The sequence below is a fragment of the Equus caballus genome, chromosome 14 (genome assembly GCF_041296265.1).
Source record: "Equus caballus isolate H_3958 breed thoroughbred chromosome 14, TB-T2T, whole genome shotgun sequence".
NCBI classification, from domain to species: Eukaryota; Metazoa; Chordata; class Mammalia; order Perissodactyla; family Equidae; genus Equus; species Equus caballus.
Genome location: NC_091697.1, coordinates 17,962,553 through 17,988,915, shown reverse-complemented (window position 1 = coordinate 17,988,915; position 26,363 = coordinate 17,962,553). Strand labels below are relative to the sequence as shown.

The following is a 26,363-nucleotide window of genomic DNA, read 5'->3' as shown; positions in this document are numbered from 1 at the left end:
GAACTCAACTCTCCTGAATTACAGCGTTTTACCATATATCTCCTTTACCACTGAAGTTTTGCTGTGAATATTATGTTTTAATTTATTTATACTAATGGAGGGAAAATAATACAATGTAAGAGGCCAATATTCACGTTTGTACAGAACTAGAGCTACACCAACCATTTCATGTTAAGGTTTTAATTGTCCCTTCTAAGTACTGCCAGATTTAATATTTAAACACTTTTTTTTTTAAGTTAAACACTTCATAGAATTGTTATAAAACAAATAATCTTTACTATTTTGGTTGAATAAGAGATTTTAGAAGGTGAAAGAAAAAATGAATGTATATGAAAGAACTGTACACACATTTTCCCCACTAGAACTTCAAAGTCTTGCAATTACTTAATTTTACTCTACAACTTAGTTGATATTAATGAGTACTACAAAATGGTAAATATTTAAAACTTCCTAATAAATATTACTAGCATATTTTTCATGAACAACAAAAACATAGGAACAAATCAAAGACAACTGTAAAAACAATTCAAAATTGGAAGTAAGAATATTTTCTTCTGGTCCCAGCTCTTCTATTTAACCCTGTACCAGCATCTGCGCTGTGGCTTACCTGCACACCTGTTCCTATGTCTTTATAAAGCTCTAGTTTAGACAGATGACTAACAAGTTTTGTAAAGCATGTGCTATTGCTACTATATTTTATTTCTCAAAATATAAAAGCATACATATCCCCTGTATACGTTTCCTACTGCTGCTATAACAAATTACCACAAATTTACTGGTTTAAAACACAAACTTCTTATTTTACAGTCCTGGAGTATGTGTGTGCATATGTCCATGCAGCATTTGGTTCAATCAGAGAGGAGGTTCCATTCCAAGTGTGAGCGGCAATTATCTGGGGAGGTTTCATAGACAACAAAGTTTTGAAAGACTGGGGTAGGGTCTGGACAGACCGTGGGGTTTCAGAGGAGAATCCAACCAGGAGATGCAGTGGGGACAAAAGTGATGGGCATGGGAAAGAACCTGCAATGTTTGCAGGGAAGAGACCACTGGAGAAAACAGGTTATGTGGAAGTCCGGGCTTGATGGTGGGGATGCCCGGGCCCTTCTATCACTGATGGGTAAGAAAGGAGTCTGACTGATGCCATTCAGTTTCTTGCTCTATCCAAACAGTGGGACAAGGTAAAAGACCCTCTCTTTGCACCATGTACAGAACACTATTATTTTGAGGACCTTAAAGCATAATGTCAATACCCAAGAAGCTGTACAAAATAGAGTCAGGAAAAAATCCTCAAAGGACATGCAGAGGAAGTATCATGGGTGAAGGTTCTCTCCTGTCAACCTGGGGACTACCACTCCCAGGACCACCAGTGCTGCAACTCAATGGCCCACGGAGCCTCAAGCCCAGAAGGCAGGCAAGGAGCAGTCACCTATCTCCCTGGCTGACAGGAAGCCACCACAGGCTCTGAGGGGAAGTAGCAATAATTTAATAACGGAAACCTGCTCTCCAACTGCCTAGGTCCAACTCCTAAGATGGCACCTCTTCTAACGGCCAAAAGATGAAATATCCCAGAAGTCTAATTTCTAAAAGAAAATGTCAATAATCTGAATCAAGTTAATTAACCATTTTTTCATGCATTCAGTATAGTTAACCCAACAAAAATGTTTTTATTTGATAATGAATAATTGGCTTGGGTTACGAAGTTCAGTGAATAATGACATCAAAGATCACGAAATAAACTTAGCTATGCACAGGCTCATTAATGAGCTGCCTTAATCAGTTCAAAGTAATGACTTCTTTCTTGAGCAGAAAAGAGCAAAACCCAGTTTTTTGTTTTTTTTTATTTTCATAATAGTTTACATCGTCGTGAAATTTCAGTTGTACCTTATTTCTTGCCTGTTACCACACAAGTGTTCCCGTTCACCCCCTGTGCCCACCCTCCTCCCCCCTTCCCCTGGTAACCACTGAACTGTTTTCTTTGTCCATGTGCTTGTTTATATTCCACATATAAGTGAAATCACCTGGTGTTTGTCTTTCTCAGTATGGCTTATTTTCTTTAGCATAATTCCCTCCAGGTCCTTCCATGTTGTTGCAAATGGGATGATTTTTTTTTTTTTTTATGGCTGAGTAGTGTTCCATTGTATGTATATACCACTTCTTCTTTATCCAATTATCAGTTGATGGGCACTTGGATTGTTTCCATGTCTTGGCTATTGTGAATAGTGCTGCAATGAACTTAGGGGTGCATATGTTACTTTGGATTGTTGATTTCAAATTGTTTGGGTAGATACTCAGTAGTGGGATATCTGGGTCGTATAGTAGTTCTGCTTTTAGTTTTTTGAGGAATCTCCATACTGTTTTCCATAGTGGCTGCACCAGTTTGCATTCCCACCAGCAGTGTGTAAGGGTTCCCTTCTCTCCACACCCTCTCCAACATTTGTTTTTAGTCTTAGTGATTATAGCCACTTTAACAGGCGCAAGCTGGCAACTTAGTGTAGTTTTGATTTGCGTTTCCATGATGATTAGTGATGTTGAACATCTTTTCATGAGTTTATTGGCCATCTGTCTATCTTTGGAAAAATGTCTGTTCATATCCTCTGCCCATCTTTTGATCAGGCTGTTTGTTTTGTTGTTGTTCAGTTGTGTGAGTTCCTTATATATTACAGAGATTAACCCCTTGTCACATATATATTGTCTCCCAATTGGTGGGTTGTCTCTGTTTTGATTCTAGTTTCTTTTGCCTTGCAGAAGCTCTTTAGTCTGATGAATCCCCACTTGTTTAGTTTTTCTTTTGTTTCCCTTGTCTGAGAAGACATGGTATTCGAAAAGATCCTTTTAAGTTTGACATCAAAGAGTGTACTACCTATATTATCTTCTAGGAGTTTTATGGTTTCAGGACTTATCTTCACGTCTTTGATCCATTTTTAGTTTATTTTTGTGTATGGCGCGAGATAATGGTTTACTTTCATTCTTCTGCAAGTAGTTGTCCAGACTTCCCAACACCATTTATTGAAGAGACTGTCTTTTCTCCATTGTATGTTCTAGGCACCTTTATCAAAGATTAGCTGTCTGTAGATGTGGAGTTTTATTTCTGGGCTTTCAGTTCTGCTCCATTGATCCGTGTGTCTGTTTTTGTACCAGTACCATGCCGTTTTGATCACTACAGCTTTGTAGTACATTTTGAAGTCAGGGATTGTGATGCCTCCAGCTTTGTTCTTTTTTTCTCAGGACTGCTTTAGCAACTTGGGGTCTTTGGTTGCCCCATATGAATTTTAGGATTCTTTACTCTACTTCCGTAAAGAATGTCACTGGGATTCTGATTAGGACTGCACTGAACCTGTAGATTGCTTTGGGTAATATGGACATTTTAACTATGTTTATTCTTCCAATCCATGTGCATGGAATCTCTTTCCATCTTTTTATGTCATCATCTATTTCTTTCAATAATGTCTTATAGTTTTCAGTGTGTAAGTCCTTCACCTCCTTGAGCAAAACACAGTTTTTGATCTTTCCTTAGAATCAAAACTCAAGCTATGGAAATGGGGACGTGCGAGAGACAAGATTCAGGATGGTGTTAAAATTTTAGCCTCTACATACTTTTTTCTTCCTATCTTCCTGTCTGTGAGATGAAAGCTGCTCCTACAAATATTAATAAATTGTCATAAATTCATTTAAATGATGAAAATATTGAGTTAAGTGAAATTACTAAGATACTGTCAATATATAACTTAAGCTACTATAAGAAAATTGCAACATATTTTACACATAATATAACATGAAAATATTATTATAAACAATACTATGGTATTAGGAGTTAAATATCTATTAAAAATGACAAATACCTTTAGTTTAAGGCATCTTCCAGTTTACTTTTTAAAAAGAATTTTTTATTAAGGTGAGATGCACATAATTATAAAAGTAACCATTTTAAAGTAAACAATTCAGTGGTATTTAGTACATTCACGATGCTGTGTAATCACTACCTCTATGTAATTCCAAAAGATTTTCATCACCCCAAAAGGAAACCCCATATCCATTAAGCAGTTGCTCCTCATTTCCCCCTCCTCCTTGCCCATTAACCACCAATCCGCCATCTTTCTCTATGGATTTACCTACTTTGAATATTTTACATAAATGGACTCATATACAGTCATGTGCAGCATAACGACATTTTGATCAATGACAGACCTCATACATGATAGCGGTTCTGTAAGATTAGTACCATATAGCCCAGGTGTGTAGTAGACTGTACCATCTAGGTTTGTGTAAGTACATTCCGTGATGTTCACACAAGGATGAAATCGTGTAATGACGCATTTCTCAGAACGCGTCCCTGTCATTAAGTGATGCATGACTGTAATATACTACTTTTTGTGTCTGGCTTCTTTCACTTAGCATAGTGTTTTTTAGGATCATCCACGTTGTAGCATGTATCAGTGCTTCATTCCTTTTTATGAATAATATTTCATGTACGTGTATAACACGATTTATGTATCCATTTACCCACTGATAGACATTTGGGCTGTTTCCACCTTTCGGCCTTTGGAAACAGCACTGCTATGAACATTTGTGTACAAGTCTTTGTATGAACATGTCTTTTTAATTCTTTTGGGTATATAACTAGGAGTATTTACTGGTTCATATAGTAATTCTATGTTTCACTTGTTTAGGAACCATTAAACTGTCTTCCAAACAGGCTGCACCATTTTCCAATCTCACCAGCAATGTATGAGGGTTCTAATTTCTCCACATACTCCCCAACATTTCTTATCTTCTGTTTTGTTGATTATGGTCATTCTAGTGGGTGTGGTTTTGATAGGCATTTCCCAAATGAGTGACAATGAGCAACTTTTCATGTGCTTACTGGCCACTTGTAGATCTCTGGAGAAATGTCTTTTCAAGTTCATTGTTTTTTAAAACTGGGTTGTCTTTTTGATGTTGAATTGTAAGAGTTCTTTATATATTCTGGATACAAGACTCTTATCAGATATATGATTTGCAAATATTCTCCCATTTTTTTGGGTTGTTTTATCACTCTCTTGATATTGTCCTTTGATGCAAAAACGTTTTTAATTTTGATGAAGCCCAATTTTTTCTTATGCTGCTCATGCTTTTAGTATCATTTCTAGAAATCCAAAGTCATGAAGCTTTCCCCCTGGTTTCTTCTAGAGTTTTATGGTTTTAGCTCTTATATTTAGGTCACTGATCCATTTTGAATTAATTTTTTATATGATGAGAGCTGGGCGTCCAACTTTTCTTTTGCATGTGGATATGCAGTTGTTCCAGCACCATTTGTTGAAGAATATTCTTTCCCCATTGAATGATCTTGCCACTTTTTTCAAAAATCAACTGACTATAGATGAATGGGTTTATTTCTGGACTCACAGTTTTTAAAATTTTTTAAAAATACAGAACGTTCTAGTCTATAATTTTACCACTACTTTTACCAGAGGTAGTTTAGCTTATAATGGTGTATTAGGAACTTTCATTTCAAAACTAGAATTTTTAAATGAAAAATACATATCCATAATGAATAATTTCACTATTAAACGTTTCTTTAAAAAATAAAGCTGAGAAGTAGCACATGCAAACCGGAAATTAAAATCAATCTCTACAAAATAGGATTTTATGAAGCATGATGTGATTTCACTGTTATTTACCATGTTGTGATGAAGTCATTCTTTTTAACTGCCTACCTTTTACAAAGCCTCCCATTTTACAATTAGTAAGGAACTTTTACTCAGCCTCTTAATGTGGTTATTACATTAAATGTCCCTGATATCAGTCTTGCCGAATTACCTGTGTCAAATTACCATCTGATTCCAAAAAAGAGATGGATTATAAATCAAAAGAATGTTTTATCATCTAGAACTTTTTATTAACATCCAAGTTTCCTAATGTGAACTATCTACTGACTTTAAAGCTTCTCGTGGCACAGTGGATTTAAGTACCAACAGAGCATGGTATTGTTTGGAGAGAAAGAACACCACTACTTTAGACACAAGCTGGGCATTTCTTCCAAACAGCCCCTTCTCCCTCATTAGTTTTTCTGGGAAGATCTATACTGCCATCTCCTCTGAGCTCCCAGTGCCTCCAACCACCTAAGCCAATGCAAACAACTGACTTCCCTGATCACGTGTCTCTACAAGAGAGGATCACTTACGTTTGTAACTGGTGAGGATTCTCCATACTCAACATCTCTAATGAAAACATAAGCTCCCCTACCAGAACATCCAGAGTTCTCCTTTATCTTGAATCCCCTCTGCTTACAGGCTGTAAACATTGGATGCTTAGCTTCATCACAGTTCGTTTAGATGCAAAGATAATCTTGTTTTTATTGACCAAAAAAGGAAAAAAAATTTTGCCAAGAAAAACAAGGGATAAAAAGTTCTGGAAGTGCTGATAACTGTAGTCTAGAAAACATGTGAAAAACTTTACCTTTAGCTGGCCAGTGATGTCGCGGCAGCTGACTGTCTTACCATGCAAGAGACTAAGGTTCAGGGTCAGACCAACGGTTCTGACGTCCTGGGCTGGACACATAGTTGAAGTGAGACACCAAGGAAGAGACGGCCAGCCCAACCCCTCACACAGCATCCCTTCCTGGTTAATCCATGAGGTGATAATGACACTGACTGGCCTCATCCTGCCAATGAAGGGCAAGGCACTGCAATGACGGCGCCTAGAAATGAATAGGAGTGATTGGGAATAAAAGGGGGAGGGGGAAAGGTGGCCAGGATGAAGAAATGAATAAAACTCCAGATTTCTGTTACAACTCACTGTCATACCTATTATTCTAATATCATAATGACAGGGGTAATGGAAAAGAAAAAAAAAGAAAAAAACAGAAAAATTGCTACCTATTTAAATTTATGCAACATTCTAAGAATTTGGGTTTGTAGCCTACAATCTGACTAAATATAACTAGAGCAAGAGGTTGATTCAATTTAGCTCATAAACGTATAGCTAAGAAAAGAATATTTTTATCATCAGTCTTTCTAAATTCTTACGATTTGGTTTTATTTCGTTTTTATTACAAAAACAACTCAGTCCACGCTATTGAAAGAGACCATACTTACCACACAATTCCTTGGGCTCCAGAGCCAATAGGTTTCAACTGTTGGTAACGTTTCAGGACAGTGAAAGTTGAGTCTGCCACTTGCACACTGTAAAACTGACTATCACATTTACTGTCACTCATGATGTAGTGTTATATAATACTCCAAAGAGCTGGGAGAGTCGTCAGATTCCTTAAAAGAAAAACAGAATGAATATGCACTCTTACTGAAATTATACATGCATAGCTCACTTAACAGTGTTTCAAATTTATTGGCAGAGAAGATGATGCGGCTGTAAGTTGATAAACTCAGTCTGACCAAGTTCTGAAGTTAAGCAACATGCAAAAAATGGAAACACATTTCAGGGGTATCAGGCCATTATGAAAGGAAGGAAATCTGAGGCCCTGTATGACCACACTTTAAGGAATTGGTTTAGAAAATAACAAACTTCGGAGAAAAGAATTTGCACATTTTTACTAGCCATGACAAGACCACGTCACTCTCTGATTCTCATCAGCTTGCTTCCTGTGGGACCAGCTTACGCTAAATTACCTCAACCAGAGAGGGAGGTGCTGTTTCAGAATGATCATGTCTATAATTCCCGCAGGAAAACAAATGGACCTGTCTTCTGCTAAGTCCATAAATTCAAGTTAAAGTGATGAAGCAAAAAGCAAGTCCTATGCCAAAGAGATGTAAAAGGGGAAAGCTGAAGAACAGTGGGCTGCTGGGAGGCTGGTGCCACAGGTGTGTCCTATGCAGGCCCACTGGTACGCTCCTGCCTTGTGAGGTGGTCTTGGAGGCGACCTGTGGTCCCCACACCCTATGTCTCTAATGGGCTTCACTCCAGACATGGTAGACAGAGAACTCTGTCATGACCCGCAATCAACAGCACGGATGCTATGTTATTCACGAGGTCTAAGTATAAACTGGCAGCCCGAGAGTGGCTGTCCTATGGTTTAGACGGGAGGCTGAGACGCCCACTCTGCAGGAGCCTGCATGATTTCATACGGCAAACAAGCAAACAGAAATCAGCAGGCAGCAACATTTACTTGGTTCCTTGGCTCTTGTCTGACAATGTTTATTAAAAGGTCAGCAAGCCATTTATTTCGGTCTTTTATTAAAAATTAAAGTGAACAATAAAATCATATTAGATAAACATTCTACACTGTTTAAAAACACAGCATTTAAATTTTATTCTATAGCTCCAGCAAATTCCTGCCTGTGTGTTCTACCATCTAATATTTAATGTCTACTCATGAGTGTTTTGGAGTGATGATTTGTATTTCAACACATGATGTCTAGGATTTCCATTAAACATGAATATAAATTGATAAGTAACAAACCTAAACAAAGAATTTAAATAAAATGAATAGTTTCTTCAACTGACTATTGCTTCATGCTTTTTTGCTGTTCTCAGGGCAGTCAGTGGCTGGAGCACAGCTCTTAGTACCACCAGCCACTGCAACTGAGAGCCCTCGCACACCTGCCGGGGGTGCCTCCAGGAGGCCAGCCCTGCACTAGACAAACCAGCACACTGCTCACGACAACTTGCACAGCAGGGCTGTCAGACCCACGTTACAGGGGAGTGACCCAAGGCTTAGTGAGCTGGCCACGCCACGCTGCTGTGAGGAGGGGGCCCCAAGGTCCAGGAGGGCAGGGGCAGGTCTATCTTCTCACCCTGGCATCCCACACTCCTGAGACAGGAGGACAGGGACTGCCTGGGCCCTGGGACAGCAGGAGCGTTCAATAAACCTTTGCTGATCTGACCCATAATACAGCATCTAACGATTCCTTATAATGCTGTTCCATTTTACTGACATCTGAAGGATATCCTTTTCTAAAGGTTAATTTATTTATAGTTTTTAAGAGGCTGAGACAATTCAGCTCAACATTTACAGGGTTCTTTGTACAAGAAAGTGATATGTAATGTAGGAGACACAGCACTATCAGCTGGCAACCAGTCTTGAAACAGCATATAATTCACTATTTGAGGGAGAAGTGTGAGGAATGAGTCCGTTATCTGTATTGTAATACAAGTTACAACGAGGTAAGGGCCATATGCAAAAAATAACAAAGGCAAAAAGCAAAAGAGTTCCTAGCCATGGGCAGGAGTGCAGAAGACAAGGAGCCTTTCATGAAGGTGGCATCTGCCCTGGGCTGTTTTGCGAGAGACAGACAGTAGAAGCACAAAGCTTAAACTGACTGCTCAGACTAAGTGAGTTGCTCAGCTTGGCCAGTGGGGTGCAAGCACTGAGGATCAGAGACAGACTTGGTGAAAAGGCACGTAGCCACTACAACCTGCTGTTCTTTGCCATATTGTAATGTACCAGCAGGGCTGGTCATTGATAAAGCATTTCCTGGGCACCACTGTGGACGAGGTCCTGTGCCAGGACAGCCAAGTGCACGTCCTCGGAGAGCTTACAGAGAGCGCACACGGCGGGCACACTCAGGAAGAGACCGGATGCAAGAAGAGCCCTAAACCCAGAAGGATGGAGAAGGTGTGGGGAAGAGGAGGAGCATGCACAGAGAGCTAGAGGTACCTTCTGAGCATGACAAGTCATTTGAGATTTAGTTTTGCTGGCTAGTGGGGAAGAGAAGCTGGAGAGAGAAAAGGAGGCCAGATCACCACAGGCCCTGGAAGCTGCTTGGAGCCATCTGGACCTGGGCCCTGAGGGCTGTGGAGCCATCAAAGCACCAGAGGCACGTGCTCAGACATGCTCTTCAGATAGGTCATTTGGGAAGCTGAGAAAGGGATGGATTCAAGCAGGCAGGACTGAAGACAGGGAGACCTGGCAAAAACAGTAGGATAATGGCAGGTGGGGAAATGCAGGGCTTGGAGGAAGAACGTACGTGACTTGCTGACCCAGAGGAGACAGGAGAAATGAGGGTGAAGCAGCTGGGGGTGAGCAGAAGATACACACACAGCGAGCAAGTTCAGCTTTGGACAGGGAAGGGGTGAGCCGCATGAAGGCACAGGCTGCTGACGGATGTGCTCCAGGGTCCACTCTGCCCTTGTTCGCTTTAGAAGCAGAAGCCGCCTCATTCCAGCGGACAAACGGCTACCAAACTAGAGACAGCATCTGGCCGCTTTCCTGGCAACCAGGTGTGTCCAGATGATCAACTTTTGGCTAATGAGATTTGGAAAAAAAGTGATATATGCTACTTCCAGATTTTTTTTTTTTTTTTTACAGAAAGCTGCTTGCCGTCCACTCCATCTATCTTTCTCCCTTACTGCTGGCTAGGGATCAGCCGTCGTAGACTTGGAGCTGGAAGTCACATGCTGAAGAAAACAGAGCTGCCCACCAGCCAGATTCCTGAATGACCTGGGGCTCAGAGCTGCCCCCCATTCTGGATCACCTGCACACATGGGACCAATACGAATTAATCTCAACCTCGCTGAGCAACCCTGAAACTCTGCTGCAGCTGCAGTAACCTATGCTGTACGGGTACAATATTAAGTTAGCTTTAGTGAATTCTGGGAGGACATTACATCAATAGGTTCAAGAATTACTGACATAATTTCATTGCAAGATTTAAAATAATCTAAAAATTAAAATAAGTTTCCCTTATTAGGCAGAAAAAAAAACACCTAAGAGAGAACCTGTCAAAGCTACCTTCTCTGTCAAGCTCAGGCTTGATGAGAGTAAGAGAAAGAAGCTCAAGGCAACCCAAGAATGTATGTAATTTAGCCATTAATGAAATCAACTCTGTTGAGATCATATTTCAACAAAATGGTCCTCAACTGGATTTCAGAAAACAGTTCACAAAGGGGGAAGTATAAGCATTCTTCATGTGACCACAATACCAGGACATGAAGTGCAGTTGCTGCCTCCACTCCCCTCACCAGCGGGTGCTGGTTTCTCACCTCGGCTCCCAGCAGTGGGACCCGGTGCCCGCCCACGCTGCTGCTGCGCTGTGCAGCCCAGTGGGCACTGCACTGTCACTCGGCTTCTGCAGGTCTGTCTCTGCCTCCCTCCCCCAGGCTGGGAGCTCCTCAAAAGCGGGGCAGGCCTGTCTTCCCTCTCACACAGCACTGTTAGATAACTTAAGGAAATGTCTAGTGCGCACCAAGGATGCAGTGAAAAAGCCCCTAGGGGGACACACTTTGCTCCTTGGGCTCCTCACACCTGACTGTGGCGAGTGGACGCCTCGAGGGAAGGACTCGGCAAGGCCTCACTAGAGGCATCCGGCTCATGACCATGCCATTCCCCCTTCCTATGCTGTTTCGAGAACGCTTGTTGAATGAAATCTAATCTAAAATCTCTACTTCACCAAGACTGGGGACTCTTGCAGAATCCCCTCCAGGATACTGGAGTAAAATCTACCCACTCTATAAATAAATATCGTGCATGAGGAACATTCCTACCTGTTTACAACTGAGAGTAAGAAATGCTTTTTTAAAAAATTTCTCTAACTCCAGTATTCTTCCAAATATAAGCAATTCACGTACTATAAATATTAAATCTCATTAATTTTTCTAAATCAAAAAAATCTACTACAGCTTTACGTAGCTATCAAATTTTAAAGTGGGAAAGAACAGTGGAGAGCAGTACACAGTCCGAGTCTGGAGACATCAGCTACCATTCACTGAGTTCGCCCAACAAACATTTCCTGAGGGCCTCCTGTGTGCCAAGTGCAAGGCAGGCGCTGTGGGAGCGTGCTAACCAGACAGTCCCTTCCCTCCAGCTGCCAACAGCATAATCACTACACCACACAGGAAACATCCAGGAGTGTGCACAGGCCGCAAGGCAGGAGCCCAGCAGAGCGGTGTCCAGGGGGAGGAGCAAGTGAACGAGGAGAGGAGTGTGTGAGTGGGAGATGAATGTAAAGGCAGGCTTCCTGGAGGAGGTAAGACCTGAGCACAAGCTTGGCACTGCAGCCCAGGTGTGGGGAAACACGGACTTTCATACATGCTGACGAGAACTGTAAACTGGTAAAACATCTTTTAGAAGTAAAATAGGTAATATCTAACGAAAATTTTAAGTGGACATGAATCCTAATCTGGCAACTACAATTCTATAACTGTATCTAACAAATATATGTATATGAATATCCAAAGATTTGTGAAAAATGTTTCTAGCATTTCTTATAACAGGAAAAATATTAGAAATAATCTAAAATATACACTGTGGATTGTCTCAATAAATTATGGCACAGAAGTACAAAAAAACCCATTAAAAACAATGCAGGCACTTGATGTACTGATATGGAAAGATGTCCCAGATATATAAAGGAACCAAAGCAAGCTAAAGAAGAGCGCCCAGAGTAAACATCAGTCTACGGAAAAAACACGCACACCACGCCAACAAGCGCAGAGACACAGTGGGAAACGAGACTCACTCTTCCCATTATCACTTTCTGTTCTGTCTCTTTTTTTAAACTATGTTCATATGTCACATTTTAAAAATTAATTAAACAAAGATTTTAAATGAAAAGCTGCAGAATGGTCACTCCGACACCCGTATGGAGGACGGGTTTGAAGCAGAGGGGACTCGAGGCAGGAGAGTGGGTCAGGCTCAGAGCTGCGCAGTCACAAAGGCTCTCCTAACAGCCCGCGAGGTGCTCGGGACCAACTCCACTGCAAATGAGCGAGCAGCACGGGAGTTGCCAAAATTCCAGCTGGAAAGTGGTATGGCCTGGATTTGAATTTAGGTGTGTTTAACTATAATATTCATGCTCTTCCCAATACACCACTCTATTATCTTTAATTTTATTTAGAAAGTAAAGTGATGTGTCCAAGGGCTGGTCAAGACCAGGCCAGAAAAACCCAGTCCTCCACACTTCATCCTGCTGACTTCACCACACATGCTTTTTCTTCTTCTGATTAAAATGACTCAGTCATCCACAGACTCAAAATTTTAATCATCCTAATACTTCAGAATACCCAGGACACGCAATATTTAAATTAACTGACTGCTGTGATTAAAAGCAGATTTTCATGGGGCTGGCCCAGTGTCATAGTGGTTAAGTTCGCATGCTCTGCTTTGGTGGCTCAGGGTTTGCAGGATCAGATCCCAGGTACGGACCTACACACCACTCACCAAGCCATGCTGTGGCAACACCTCACATACAAAATAGAAGAAGTTTGGCATAGATGTTAGCTCAGGGGCAATCTTCCTCACCAAGGGAAAAAAAAAAGCACATTTCCATGATCACCCTCTTTGTTTCAATACTTGTGGTCAAAATTCTTAATCAAATTTTTCTTTTTCCTACTGGAATCCTAATTAAAAATAGAATAGCACAACAACTTAATCTTTCTTTGATAATCAAGAACCTTGCAGCCCCTCAGGGCCATCCTTCTGAGCATCAGTTAAGCTACAGTACACACTACAATACAGAGTAACTAGTGTTTATCATCACATCACCCACTGCTGAATCCTGAAGGTCCAGCGAGGACGCCTCCCCACCAGCTCCTACAGGCACTTGGGCCTGTTCCTTCTCCCCGTCTCCAGCCCCAACTCCCAGTGCTCTGGATAAGGCCTCCTCATCACTCCCTGGGCACGGCCATAGCCAAAGTGCTCCTCGCAGCCTCCGTTTCTGCTACCTCCAAACCACGGTACACACGCCACTTCAGACAGAGATCTGTCCACCCGAAAGCTGCCCGTGCACCTTCACAGCAGCTTTACTCATAACAGCTCAAAGCTGGGACCATCCAGACGTCCTTCAATGAGCAGATGATTAACCAACTGCTGTCATCCACACCATGGAACATCCTTCAGCAATAGAAATGACTGAACTACTGATACACATAACAACTTGCGTGGATCTTAAGGGCATTATACTTAGTGAAAAAGCCAATCTCAAAAGGTCCATACTGTGTAATTCCATTTATACAACATTCTTGAAATCGCAAGATTACAGAGATGTAGAATAGATCAGTGGTCGCCAAGGGTTATGGATTAGGGGACACAGAGGGTGGTGTGGCTATAAGGGGCTAGTACAAGGGGGATCATGCGATGATGAAATAGTTCTGCATCTTGGTTGTGGTGGTGGTGGTGACAGGAATCTCCACATACAATAAAATGACAGAACTGTGCAAACATTGTACCAATGCCAATTTCCTGGTTTTGGTACTGTAGTATAGTTATGTAAATATACCACCAGTGGGGAAAACTCGGTGAAGGGTGCATGGGACCTCTCTGTACTATTTTTGCAACTTCTTATGAATCTATAATTATTTCAAAATAAGGAATCAAAAAAGAGAGAGATTTGTTGAAAATATGCTGGGGTCATACTGCTTTCCTGTTTAAATTCCTTCAACAGTGACCGACCGCCTCGAGAGTAAAATTCTAATCCTCAGCACAGCAGAGGAGACCACAGGCCCTCTGGCCCACTCTCAGGCAATAATCACACCACCTGGGACCAGCGGACGCACTGGCTCCTGCACACCTTCAGGCCTCTGCGTGAGCTGTTCCATCTGCCTGAAATGACTTCCCTCCCCATTTTGTTCTCCTGGCCAACCTCCATCCTCCTTCAAAATCTAGTGCAAGCACCTGCTTCTCCTGCAAGTTTTCCTCCACAGCCTTTCCCTTCATACTGTGCTGGGCAGGCCCCCTTTTTTGGCAGCACAACCTATATTCACTTTCTACTACACTGCAAGTCTATCTCTATTTCTACCCTGGGAGATCTGCAGGGGCAGAAAATGTGCTTGATCCACTTCTCAGCCTCCTACTAATTACACAGTGGGTGCCCGCTAAATGTCTGTTAAGGCAAAACTAAGTGGGAGAATATATGTGGTGGGGCAGCGTGCTGCAGTGGTTAAGAGTCAGAGGGCAGTGGAGCTGGCGCTTATCTGAGTGACCCCGGGCAAGCAATTACACTCACCTGTGAAACAGCGATATGTGCAAAATCAACCTCAGAGGACAGCTAGCACAGTGCCCAGGACAGGGCAAAGTCTCAGTGTTGGCTGACATTAGGACAGCTGTTCCCACACCCATTATTCTTACTGCGCCCCAAACGCCTGCATTCTGAAATGTGAACCAAAATCTGGTAAGTGCAAGAGCTGAGGACATGGCTAATACTGGTGAGCACCTCAGTGAAAATGCACAGGCAGGAGGCAATGCACAGAATTTATTTTTCATTCCAGGGTGTGGTAGGCAGGTGATGTATCAGGAAATTTGTTGAAGACACCTGCTTCACAACACATAATAGCAGCTGTGTTTCTGAGAGTTACGAGCTGGTAGAGCAGATTTGATTCCAGAATCGGAGCTGGGGTATTCCCGGGCTGCATCCCCCTGCCTAGATACGCTCAAGTCAAACAAGTAGCAGCAGCAGCTTAGATGGACAGTATTGAAATAATCTGACAAAAGAAATCACCTACAGTTCTGTAGAACTATATACATATGTGTGTACATATGTGTGTGTATATATCTTTTCTTAGGAAAAGGAGCTATTTCAAAAGTAATCATTCTGGGGCCGGCCTGGTGGCACAGCGGTTAAGTCCGCATGTTCCGCTTCTCTGTGGCCCGGAGTTCATCAGTTCGGATCCCGGGTGAGGACATGGCACCGCTTGGTAAAAGCCATGCTGTGGTAGGTGTCCCACATATAAAGTAGAGGAAGGTGGGCACGGATGTTAGTTCAGGGCCAGTCTTCCTCAGCAAAAAGAGGAGGATTGGCAGCGGATGTTAGCTCAGGGCTAATCTTCCTCAAAAAAAAAAAAAAGTAATCATTCTTTCTCAATTGTTTTTTTCTCTTAGCATCATTGTAGGGAAAGGGAGATAAAAAAGTTTTTTTTTACACAAATCACTAAGTTTTTCACACCCTGGTCTATGTAAGGACAAACTAAAAGGTGGTTTATTCATTCTCTTAACAGCCAAATAATTCAGTTATAAAATACTTCAAATTACAACTTCAGAACAGGCAAGAACTTATTTAACATAAAGAAAGTTAATATTAATGCCTCATTTTTAAGGAAAAAAAAGAACTATCTCATTTGTAACCCATCTATCCTTAAAATCCATTTTTACCATTTCTGAAATGTTTTAGAGTACGTAGTCTTCGCTTAAGAGAGATACTAAGATAAAATGAACTAGGGGAGGGGTATGGTTTGGAATATTTTATAAGACCAAAAAAACAAACAACAAACAAAAAAACCAAGAGAACTATATAAAATCAAATTTGTTGAATTTCACCTTCAAATGTTTAGTAAACTTTCTTAGCTGTAAGGAATTCCTATGTTAAAACAATGACTACTGTCCTCATTATTTTTATATACCCCATTTTCCAAAGAGGATTTGAAGTACCAATTAAAAATATTTTAACTGGCAATTCAAAGGCCAATACAAAATCTGAGAAGACCCCCAGTTCTTTTTTAAAAAATGAGTTCCTGCTAGGCAAAAGATACACAAACCTGCCTCCCAAATCCTGCGCCTCCTAATGAATCGATGGGTCTAGGCAGTGAGCATCAAAAGCTGCTAGCCTCACAGACGAGCCAGTCAGGGGCACCGGCCTGTGTGGAAGCACCTACCCACCCAGGAAGGCACCTGATCCGACGAAGCCTCGTCCAGAGCCAAGCATGAATTTTCAGGAAATACAGAGAAACACAGTAAATGACATGGCAGAGATGCAATCAGTAAAATTCCAACTACGGAAATGCTATAGAACAACCCAATTGCTTCAATAAACAACCTACAAGGAAAACAAAAACAGAGGAAGCTACAGATTGAAAGAAAGAGACTTATCAACCAAATACAACATACAGACTTTATCTGGATCCTGATTCCAATTCAAAAAAACTATTGAAGAAACTATACAATTTATAGGACAATTGGAAATTTGAATATTGACTGGTTATTTGATTATATTAAGGAATTGCTGCTTTTCTAAGTTTAAAAAAGTCCTTAGCTTGGGGGGGCTGGCCCCGTGGCCGAGCGGTTAAGTTCGCGCGCTCCGCTGCAGGCAGCCCAGTGTTTCGTCGGTTCGAATCCTGGGCGCGGACATAGCACTGCTCGTCAAACCACGCTGAGGCAGCGTCCCACATGCCACAACTAGAAGGACCCACAACGAAGAATATACAACTATGTACTGGGGGGCTTTGGGGAGGAAAAAGGAAAAAAATAAAATCTTAAAAAAAAAAAAAGTCCTTAGCTTGTAGAGACATAGACTAAAAAATTCATGGATGAAATGACATGATATTTAGGATTTGCCTGCAAATAATACGGGGGTTGAGGGTGTATGTGAATGACATTGGGGATGCAACAAGATAACTGTTGAAGCTGGATACTATTCTGTTCATTTTGTATCTGTTTACAAGTCCTCATAATAAACAGTTAAAATAAAGACTAATGTTGAAACCAGTTCACACAATCACAAAAGGCCAAGTACAAATTTAATTATTCTTAAGGAAAATTATGTAAAAATGTCACTTTCTTAACCATCAGTGAAGTATAACCACATACTTAGACCAAAAATAGCTGCCCCACTGCCGAATCAACAGTGTCAAGAAAAAAATGTGGTTTCTGTTTTACCTTATGCACCATAAAAACAACTGCTTTACTCACTATCAATTGCTTCACCTGGCACTTTTCTTTACCCAGAAAATTAAGAAGAGTTTATTTTAAATAGACAAGGTGAAGTGCACTCTCTAACATTTATTTGGGGGGGGGGGCAAATAAACACATTTTAATCTGTCAACCAATTATTTAAAGTCCTGGTATTCTGAAAATTAAATTCTCAGGAAAATCTCAAAGGTCTCCAAAGAAGACTATACCAAAATAGGGTTATTTTTAAGCCTGCAGTATCGTTTTAAGGGGAAAAAGGGGTTAAATGAAGGAAAGCATTATCTAGATCAGATGTGGTTCTTGCAGAACAAACAGAAAGGCAAAGGAGACTACTCAGAGCTGAGGGACCAGGAAGGAACGCCGATCTGGGGAGACCCGGGTTCAAATCCACCCCCAGCCCCGGGCTCCGAAGCCAACGGCTGCGAGTGTGGGCGCCCGCTCCGCGCCCTGCAGAAACGCGTTCCCAGCCGCCGCGGCCGGGCTGCAGGGGACAGACGGCCCAGCCCCCGGCCGGGCCCGCTCGTCGCAGCGCTGCCCTCCGGGGAGCCGCCTGGAGGGGGCCACCCTGCAGCCAAACCGAACGAGCTCTGTCCTTTGCTTGGCTCACGGCAGGTTAAAAATTTTAATCAGCGGCCGCCAATATTTAGGAATCGGGGGAGTAGAGACGCAAATCTGGAGCCTGACTCAAACACACGGCGGCGAGGCCTGGCCGTGCACCCCCGCCCCGCGCTGCACCGCGGCCCTGCGGCCGCGCCCCCCGCCCGCCATCCCGCCCGGGCCTCCGCCCCCGCGCGTCCCGCGGTGGCCCGCAGCCGGGCCGGGTTCGGCTCCGCACGCGCGGGGGGCGGCGCCGCAGCGGGGGCCACGGGCAAGGGCCACGGCGGGGACGCGTCCGCGCACGAGCGAGGCGCCCGCCGCTCCAGCCCCGCGGGGCGCCCCGAGTCACGGGCGCACGCCGCGCAGAGGCCAGGGGCGCAGCGGCGTCCTCCGCGGCGACGGGAACGAACCGCAGCAGACCCAACAGTGCCACCGCAGCAGACCCAACAGTGCCACCCCGCAGGGAGCGCCAGGGAGGAAATGAAACAACGGGCATGCCAAGACGAAGGGGACACAGAGGGTGGTCACAGAAAAGGAGACATCTGGCCAGAGAAGGGACCAGAGGGAGCCAGCTGTGCGAAGACCCGGGAGGCAACTCCCCGCCCTGGAAACCGCCAGTGCAAAGGTCCTGAGGTAAACGGGGTGCCGGCCAGGCGGGTGGGGAGACTGGACAGGAGAGCGGGCTCTGGCGGGGGCAAGCGGTGGGGAGGTAGGCGCCTACGGCAACGACCAGGCACCGGCGGAGCGCGGCGGGGTCGCCAACGCCGGCTCCCCCGTGCGCGCTGGCTCTGCCCGGCGCTGACACTCCTCCGCGGAGCCTGACGACGCCCCGCGCGGGGGCAGGCGCGCCCACCCTCCGAGGGCCCGCGGGCGGCGGCCCGGGTCCAAGGTCGCGGAGCCGGCCGCCGGGCTCGCGCGCATCCCGGCGGGGCTGCCGTTGCGCGTGAGCGCCCGGCCAGGAGCCCCCCGCGCGGCCTCCCGCCCCTCCCCGGGCCCGGCGAGCAGCCCCGCCGGGCCTAGCCGCCCGCCCGCGGGCTCACCTCGCCTCCCGCCGCCGCGCCGGGGAGAGGGCGGCGGGCGGACTGGCGGCGCTGCGCGCTGGCCCTCGCGGCTCCGCTGCCCCGGCCTCGGCCGCCCCGCCCGCCGCCGCAGTGGGTGTGAGGGGGCGCCGGGGCTTCGACCCTTCCGGTCCCCTCCCGCCGCAGCCGCCGCCGCCGCCGCTGCCGCCGCCGCGGCGCCCCGCCTGACCGACTCGCGCGCCGGCCAATCAGCGCGCGGAGAGCCTGGCAGGCGCGGCCAATGGCGGGGCCGCTGGGCCGGGGGGCGGGGCTCGCGGGCAGGCGCCTTGCGGACGCGAGCGGGCTCGGCGCTTCGGGGTCGGTGGAGCCGGCGGGCCCGCGGCGGGGCGGCGGAGAGGGCGGCCGGCGGGACGAAGGGCCGGGCCTCGGGCTGCAGGTGCCGTGCCGGCGGCCTGGAGGGGACGACCCGGCCCGGGGGCGCTCGGGCCCGTGCGGTGGCTCCCGGGAGGAGGAGACGGGGCGGGAGCGGGCGGGGGCTCGGGCGCCGCTGCTCGTGGCGGGGCCTTTGGAGGGGTGCGGCGGGCAATCAGCGGAGGAGGTGCGAGGAGAGGACCCCGTGCGGTCCACTGTCCCCGGCCGGGCAGTGGCAGACGAGGGCGCAGGCATCGCGCCTCTGCCCGAGAGCAGGGGCAGGCAGTGAGGCGGGGAAGGGAGTGCGGTGCCGAGGGCGCCCAGGGCTGCGCTCCCGGACGCCGACGCGGCCCCTCGGCCGGCCGGGCCCCCGCAGGCCTGGGGACGTATGCAATGACGGGAGAGGCTCGAGTGTTGGATGTTCCGGATTCGCGTTTGGTAAGCAAAGCTGGAAGTGAGGCAAGGAGGCTGGACACCGTGGGGAAACGCCCAGAGGGCCGTGGATGGGGTGGGGGAGTTGGACTTTAGAGATGGGGGGAGTGGGGGACTGTGGAGGAGGAACAGCCCTCACAGGACGCCAGGGCCCACAGGGCGACCAGGCGGGGGCCAGGTTGGGGTGGAAGGAGCAGGACCCTGCAGATGGGCAGGTCAGGGGGCTGAGGGGTGTGAAGGGTGGTGGCAGAATTTGGGAAGAGCAGCAAACCTGTGACCCAGGCCAGGCTGGGGGCGCCAGGGCCTCAGAGGAGGTGGAGGAAGAGATCCAGCCAGCCGTGGTGTCCCTCTTAGGCCACCAGAGGGAGTCTTCCAAGCTTGAGTATGGCCCCTCCCTGCTTGAAATTCTAGCTCCTTAGCGTGGCCTGCATTGAAGAGGGCCACCAGGTGGGCTCCTCCCCTCACCTCAGCCTCACTTGCCCCCTGCCCCAGGGGGCACAGCAGAAACAGGGAACTAAATATGGCTGCCATCAAGGATTGCCGGAAACTAGAACGTGGATCGTCAGAGCTGCAGTTTTCCAAGGCACATTGGTGCTTCCCCTCAGACTGGAAGGGGCACCCATTCCCAGACACACTCCAGCCTTTAGTTTACAGCACTCACCCTGCGCAAGGTGTGTACCAAAAGTCATTGTACGCATACATGCACACCTGTTCATATTTCACCCTGAGGTTTCTGAAGGCAGTCTGCCTTTTTCTGCTTTATGAAATACAGTGAACATTAATGGACACAGCTGAAGTGACAGGGTAGGAGGGGGGCTGGTCCATACTCGGAAGAATGCACAGAATTTTGGTTGAGGCAGCCAAGTGAGAGGATCCTGTGAAGGTGCTGAGAACTGCCAAGTGGAGGGGCATGGGGAACACAGGCGCATGACTGACAGCTGACCTAGCCTGCCAGGCAGGGAGAAGCAGTTGAGGAAGGCCCCTTGCACAGGAGGAAGCCCCAGCCACGGTGGAAAGCCAGCAGGCATGTGCTGGGCTACTGGTTTAGGTGGCAAGGGCACTCAGACCCAAAGTTCACAAGTGAGGATCTGCATGCTGTGTTCACGTGGTCTTGCTCGTGATGGGGGAGGAGAGACTGGAGAGTTATGAGGGCCTTGAGGTGGACTGGCACCTCTGATGAGGCCCATGGGCTGGCTTCAGCTCACTGGTAGGCCTTGTGTCACCCAGAGAGGAGTTGGGTTTTTTTTAAGTGACTTAGTTGCCAGCATTTAAAAATTGGGAGCATTCACTTGAGAAATCTCAATTGTTGTTTTTGCTTGAATAGTTAGAAGCTCTGGCAACATGGGGCCTGCCTTGCCAGAGGGCAGTGGTCAGCAGGAACTGAGTGGCAGCTGCCCTTTTAGGTGAGGCTCCTAGTTCACCACAGTTCCCTCCCCCCCCATTACCCATGCCTGGCTGTGACTTCACTCGTCCCTCACCTGCTGGCCCCTGGGGCATGGCAGGGTGGGGGCCTGCTTGTGGAGGTGAGGGGCAACTGTTGATGGCTATTGAGAAAGGAAGTGAGCAGTGTGACTAGGTGTTTGTTGTGGAAAGATTGCTAGGGCACGTGAAGTTTCAGGGATGTGGGGCTTAAGGCCATCAGACTAGTTTAGGGAGCTATTGCAAAGGGCCTTGTGAGAGAAGATGAGGCCTGGCCTGGCCTTGGGGCCATGGCCATGGCAGCAGGTGTCAAAAGGAAGGAACTGATTTTAAAACTGTTTCAAGACTTTAAGGAAATGCAAGTTAAAATCACAATGAACTACTATGACTATGTGTAACCACTAACTGTAATTACTATCTGTAAGCTACTAGCATGGCTGTAATGAAAGCGACAGACAGTATCACCTGTTAGTGATGATGTGGAACAAGTGGAACTCTCCTACACTGCTGGTGGGAAAGCCAAGTGGTATACCCACTTTGGAAAACAGTTTGACAGTTTCTGAGAACATTAAACATACAACTGTCACACCACCCAGCAGTCCCATTCCTGGGTATGTATCCAAAAGAAATAAAAGCTTGTCCACACAGAATGTGGTACACAAGTGTTCATAGCGGCTTTATTTGCAACAGCCAAAAGCTAGAAAAAACCCGTATGTCTATAATCCAGTGAGTTCATAAACAAACTGGTGCATCTGTACAGCGGAATGTGACCTGCTGACAAGTATGCAACGTGGATAAGTACCCAAAACATCATGCTAAGGGACAGAAGACAAACATAAGGCTATGTCCTCTGTGATTCCATTTATATGACATTATGGAGAAAGCAAAATCAGATCAGTGGTTGCCAGAGCTCAAGTAGGGGGAGGGGAATGACTACAGGGGGACCATGAGGGAATTTTGGGGATGATGGGTAAATTCTATATTTTAAAATTACAGCGGTGGTCATATGACTATATATGTGTCAAAACTCAGAACTGTTCACCTGAAAAAGGGTGACTTTTAGGGTGTGTAAATTACACTAAAACAACGTAAAGGGGAGAAAAAAGCTGTCTAAGGGGGGTAATTCTCAGGTCTTAGCGAGAGGTGGAATGTGGGACTGAGGGAGGGAGAGCAGTCGGGGAGGACGCCATGTTGCTGGCCTGGTTTTCAGAGTAGGGACCTCTCCCCTTGGCCTGCTCACCCTCCTGTGGAGAGGAAGGCCTTTTCGAACCTGTATCGAGCCACCTATCCTTCTCTCCCTTTCTTGTCACCTTCAGCTCTGTGGCCCTGGCTGTGTACCTCTCTGATGACAGCCGCCAGCCCGTTCTCTCCTCCTGAGATCTCATTGCCACTCCCCTGCCCTGCCTCGTTCCTTGATGCCACAGCTGGGAGATTCTCCCACCCCACACTGGCCTCTTCACCAAGGAGAAGACAGCACAGGAGGGATGAAGAGCTCAGGCTCCAACTCCCCAGGCTAGGGGTGTCAGGGGGGCACCGGGGCTGGGCCAGGGGCCACAGGGCCGACAGGTTTCCGTGACTCCAATGTCAGCCACTCTTGACGGGCCTGGATCTCATCGGGCTGCCTGCTTAGTTGTGCCCCTCTGGGTGAGGTATTGGCTCCTCTGAGCCTCAGTTCCGTGGGGAGGGCGCGTGGGTGGTGATCTCAGCCTGATGGGGATACTGTGAGGACTCAAGAAGAGAAGTACCAAGTGTGGGGTATCAACTGTGCATGCAGAGTGGTGAGCATCCTCATGCTGGCCTCCTCTGCCCTCTCCCCAAACCACCCCCTCCCTCTTCTCTGACGATGGTAAGAGAGGGCTGGGGGCACAGCTGAGGGCATGGGTGCTGTATGAGAATAGGGCGTTTGGTGGCAGTATAATGGAATGCTGAAGCAGTGGCTCTCAGCCCTCTTCATCCAGGCATCTCCCAGAGCACCAGCAGCTAGACCCTTGTGCTCAGGCAAGGGACTGGAAAGCTCTTCTTTGGAAGTCTGACCAGCCCTAAAGCCTAAAGGAAAGGCCTGACCCTCGCCCCCCGCAGAGTCCCCCAGATCAGCTAGCAGTGACTCTCAGCATCAAGCCCCACCATGTGCTCAGATCTTTCCCATCACCTTGGCTCTGACCAGACAGACATGGCGAAGAAACTAAGACAATCAAACAGAAAATTGCATCTTGAAAGAAACAGACTATGAGGAGAAGGAAATTTCAAAAGAAAAAAAAAATATTTATCATTGCAGGCTCAGAGAGAATGAAAAAATATTTCATCCTTGAAACAAGAACTAGCCATTAAAAAATATTCACACAAATTATGTCCTTGCTTTCTTAGCTGAAATGGCCTAGAAGCAATGACATCCCAGCAGCAAAAGCACACCCAGAGTCCAGGGCTTGTTTCCTAAGTTCATTCTCCTTTTTTCCTTTTTTTTCTTTGAGGAAGATTAGCCCTGAGCTAACATCCACGGCCAATCCTCCTCTTTTTGCTGAGGAAGCCTGGCCCTGAGCTAACATCCATGCCCATCTTCTTCTACTTTCTATGTGGGACGCCTGCCACAGCATGGCTTGCCAAGCGGTGCCATGTTCGCACCCAGGATCCGAACTGGCGAACCCTGGGCTGCCGAAGCAGAACGTGTGCACTTAACCACTGCGCCACTGGGCTGGCCCCAGGCCATTCTCAAATAAAGGAAACCAGGAGTCCTTGAAGCAATGGCTGACTCTAGGGCTGGGGCAGGAAATAGACAAGATAATCCTGGAGGTATTGTAGTGCCAGAAAATAAGGAAGTGCTTACAAAGTACACGCACACACACATATACACACGATGAGGGGGTATGTCAAAGAGACACCAGAGCCAGCTGAAAGCTCCCAATGGCCATAGCTGGGACAACTTGAGCAACAAAATAAATAACATAGTATTGAGTTATAACTCAAAGTACAATATAACTGTCCATGAGTTCACAGTAATAGAAATAAATGATTTAATAAATACATAGGGAAGAACGGACAAATCTGTACTAAATCCCAAATTATGTAGGTACCCCCCTCTCAAGGAGGTGAAGCATAATTCCCTGCTCCTTAAGTGTGAGATGCCATAGTGACTTCCTTCCGCAGAGTTCATTATGGGAAGGGGGGAAATTAGAGTACCTGACAAATGCTACCTCTGACAGGTGACCAAAGTGAGCAGTGATCATTCATGTTGATAGTATATATCCTGGATGCAAACTGATGAAAAATGGCACTTTACTTCTGGGGTCCTCTTCCCCCAAACTCATAAACCCAGTCTAACCACAAGAAAAGCATCAGACAAACCCAAATGTGGGACATTCTATGAAATACCTCCCAGTACTGTCACAGCCAAGAGGAGCCTAAGGAGACGTAATGTGGTATCAGGAAAAGGACCGCAGGAAAAGCACCTTAGGTGAAAACTAAGGAAATAGGAATGAACTGTAGTTATTTTTAAAAATCCGCATTATAAAAATGTATATATACATTCAGAGCAAAAAAAGAGAGCCCTTGGAAGTTAAATTGTGTTGGCAGAAATGAAAAATCTTAGTAGTAACAGGGTGGGAGAGTAAATTGAAGAAATCTCCCAATTAGTAGAGCAAAAAGACAACACAATGCACGGTCAAAAAGATAAGAAAGTAGACACTGGTCCAGCAGCTTCAAGGTCTGAACAACAGGCCAGAGAAATGGAGAGAAATCCACACAAAAGTAATAAGATTTCCCACAACTGAAGGGCATGAGTTACCAGACTGCAATCAACACTACAGATCCAAGGCACTGACTGGGATATTTCAGGACACAGGGAACAAAAGATAAAAAGGTCACCTACAGAGGCACATCAGAGTGACTTTGGACCCCTCAACTGCAACACTGGGAACAAGATAATGGAGTGTTACCTTTAGAATTCTAAAGGAAGCATTTTTTTTTTCTGACCTAGAATTCTATATTTAGTTAAACCCTAATCAAGTGTGAATAATAAAGTCACTTCCAGACATGCCAGGTCTCAAAAAATTTACCTCTCAAGCACCTTTACTCAAGAAGGATGTGCTCCACTATAACAAGAAAGGAAACTCAGAAAGAAGACATGAGATACAGGAAGCAGGGGACCTAACAACAGAAATGACAAAGGAATCCCTTGGTGAAATGATGCTGAAAAGCGATCCCCAGATGGCAGCTCTGCACCAGACCTGGGGGGCAGCTGAGCCACACTGCAGCAGTGGGACCCAAGAGATGGACTGTCATCACTAAGACCCCACTTCCATCGGCCGTCTTCTTACCCCGAGGACAGAAGGCCCAGGAGAGCTTGGCCCAGAGTCTCATCAGCCCTTGGCTTGTCTTGGCCATGGCTGAGGAGGGTCTCTCCCTCGTGCTCTGCTGAGGGCACACACCTCACTCGCAGAAGTTCTCAGCTTTTCCCTGAGGGCTGCAGGGAGGCCATGGTGGGCTCAGAAGCGGAAAGTGCAGAGCAGCCCGCTCCCTCTGACTGCACTGCTGCTGCGTGTCCAGTGCCTGGTGTGCACCTCCGTCTTGCCGGGCGCCCGACTGCGGAGAACCCTGTGTTTCCCAAGACTCGCTCGTGACCTTGCTCACAACCTCCCCAGAAGGGGCCTTGTCAACTCCCAGAGAAGCAGAAGGCAGACCATGACCAGGAAACTGTTCCGCTCACCTCCACCTGGAGCCTCCGTCCAGCGGGGGCAGTGCTGCCCTCTCCTTGCAAGGCTGGTGGGTGCTTGCCCTCCGTTTTCAAGACTAGGCGGTGTATTGCCTGGGGATAGATTACATGAGGTGGGTAGAACTATAAAGAAAAGAAGCGAATGATTAACATGAAAGTCAGGATGGTCATCACCTGTAGGACATAAGGATGAAATATATTTTTCTGCTGTTAACCAGATAAAAATATT

The 26,363-nt window shown here is 46.3% G+C and overlaps 1 protein-coding gene across 9 annotated transcripts in view; it reads right to left on the bottom strand.

The window, feature by feature from the left end:
- Positions 1 to 19,367, bottom strand: part of MAPK9 (mitogen-activated protein kinase 9) — a 58,674-nt gene extending 39,307 nt beyond the window's left edge. For 4 of the 9 annotated variants that reach the window (XR_011424969.1, XM_070232856.1, XM_023617007.2 and 1 more), the window contains exons 1-2: positions 19,189 to 19,355; positions 7,074 to 7,244 (exon numbers count right to left, since the gene is read on the bottom strand). Coding sequence is in view for 4 of the 9 variants with exons in the window: in XM_070232856.1 (XP_070088957.1) it covers positions 7,074 to 7,195 (122 nt within the window). In the remaining 5 variants the exon portion in view is untranslated. Of the gene's footprint in view, positions 1 to 6,435; positions 6,677 to 7,073; positions 7,245 to 19,188 lie in introns of those variants that run through there. The other 5 variants (XM_070232857.1, XM_023617006.2, XM_070232859.1 and 2 more) reach the window with 5 other exon arrangements.
- Between the last annotated feature and the right edge of the window lie 6,996 nt (positions 19,368 to 26,363).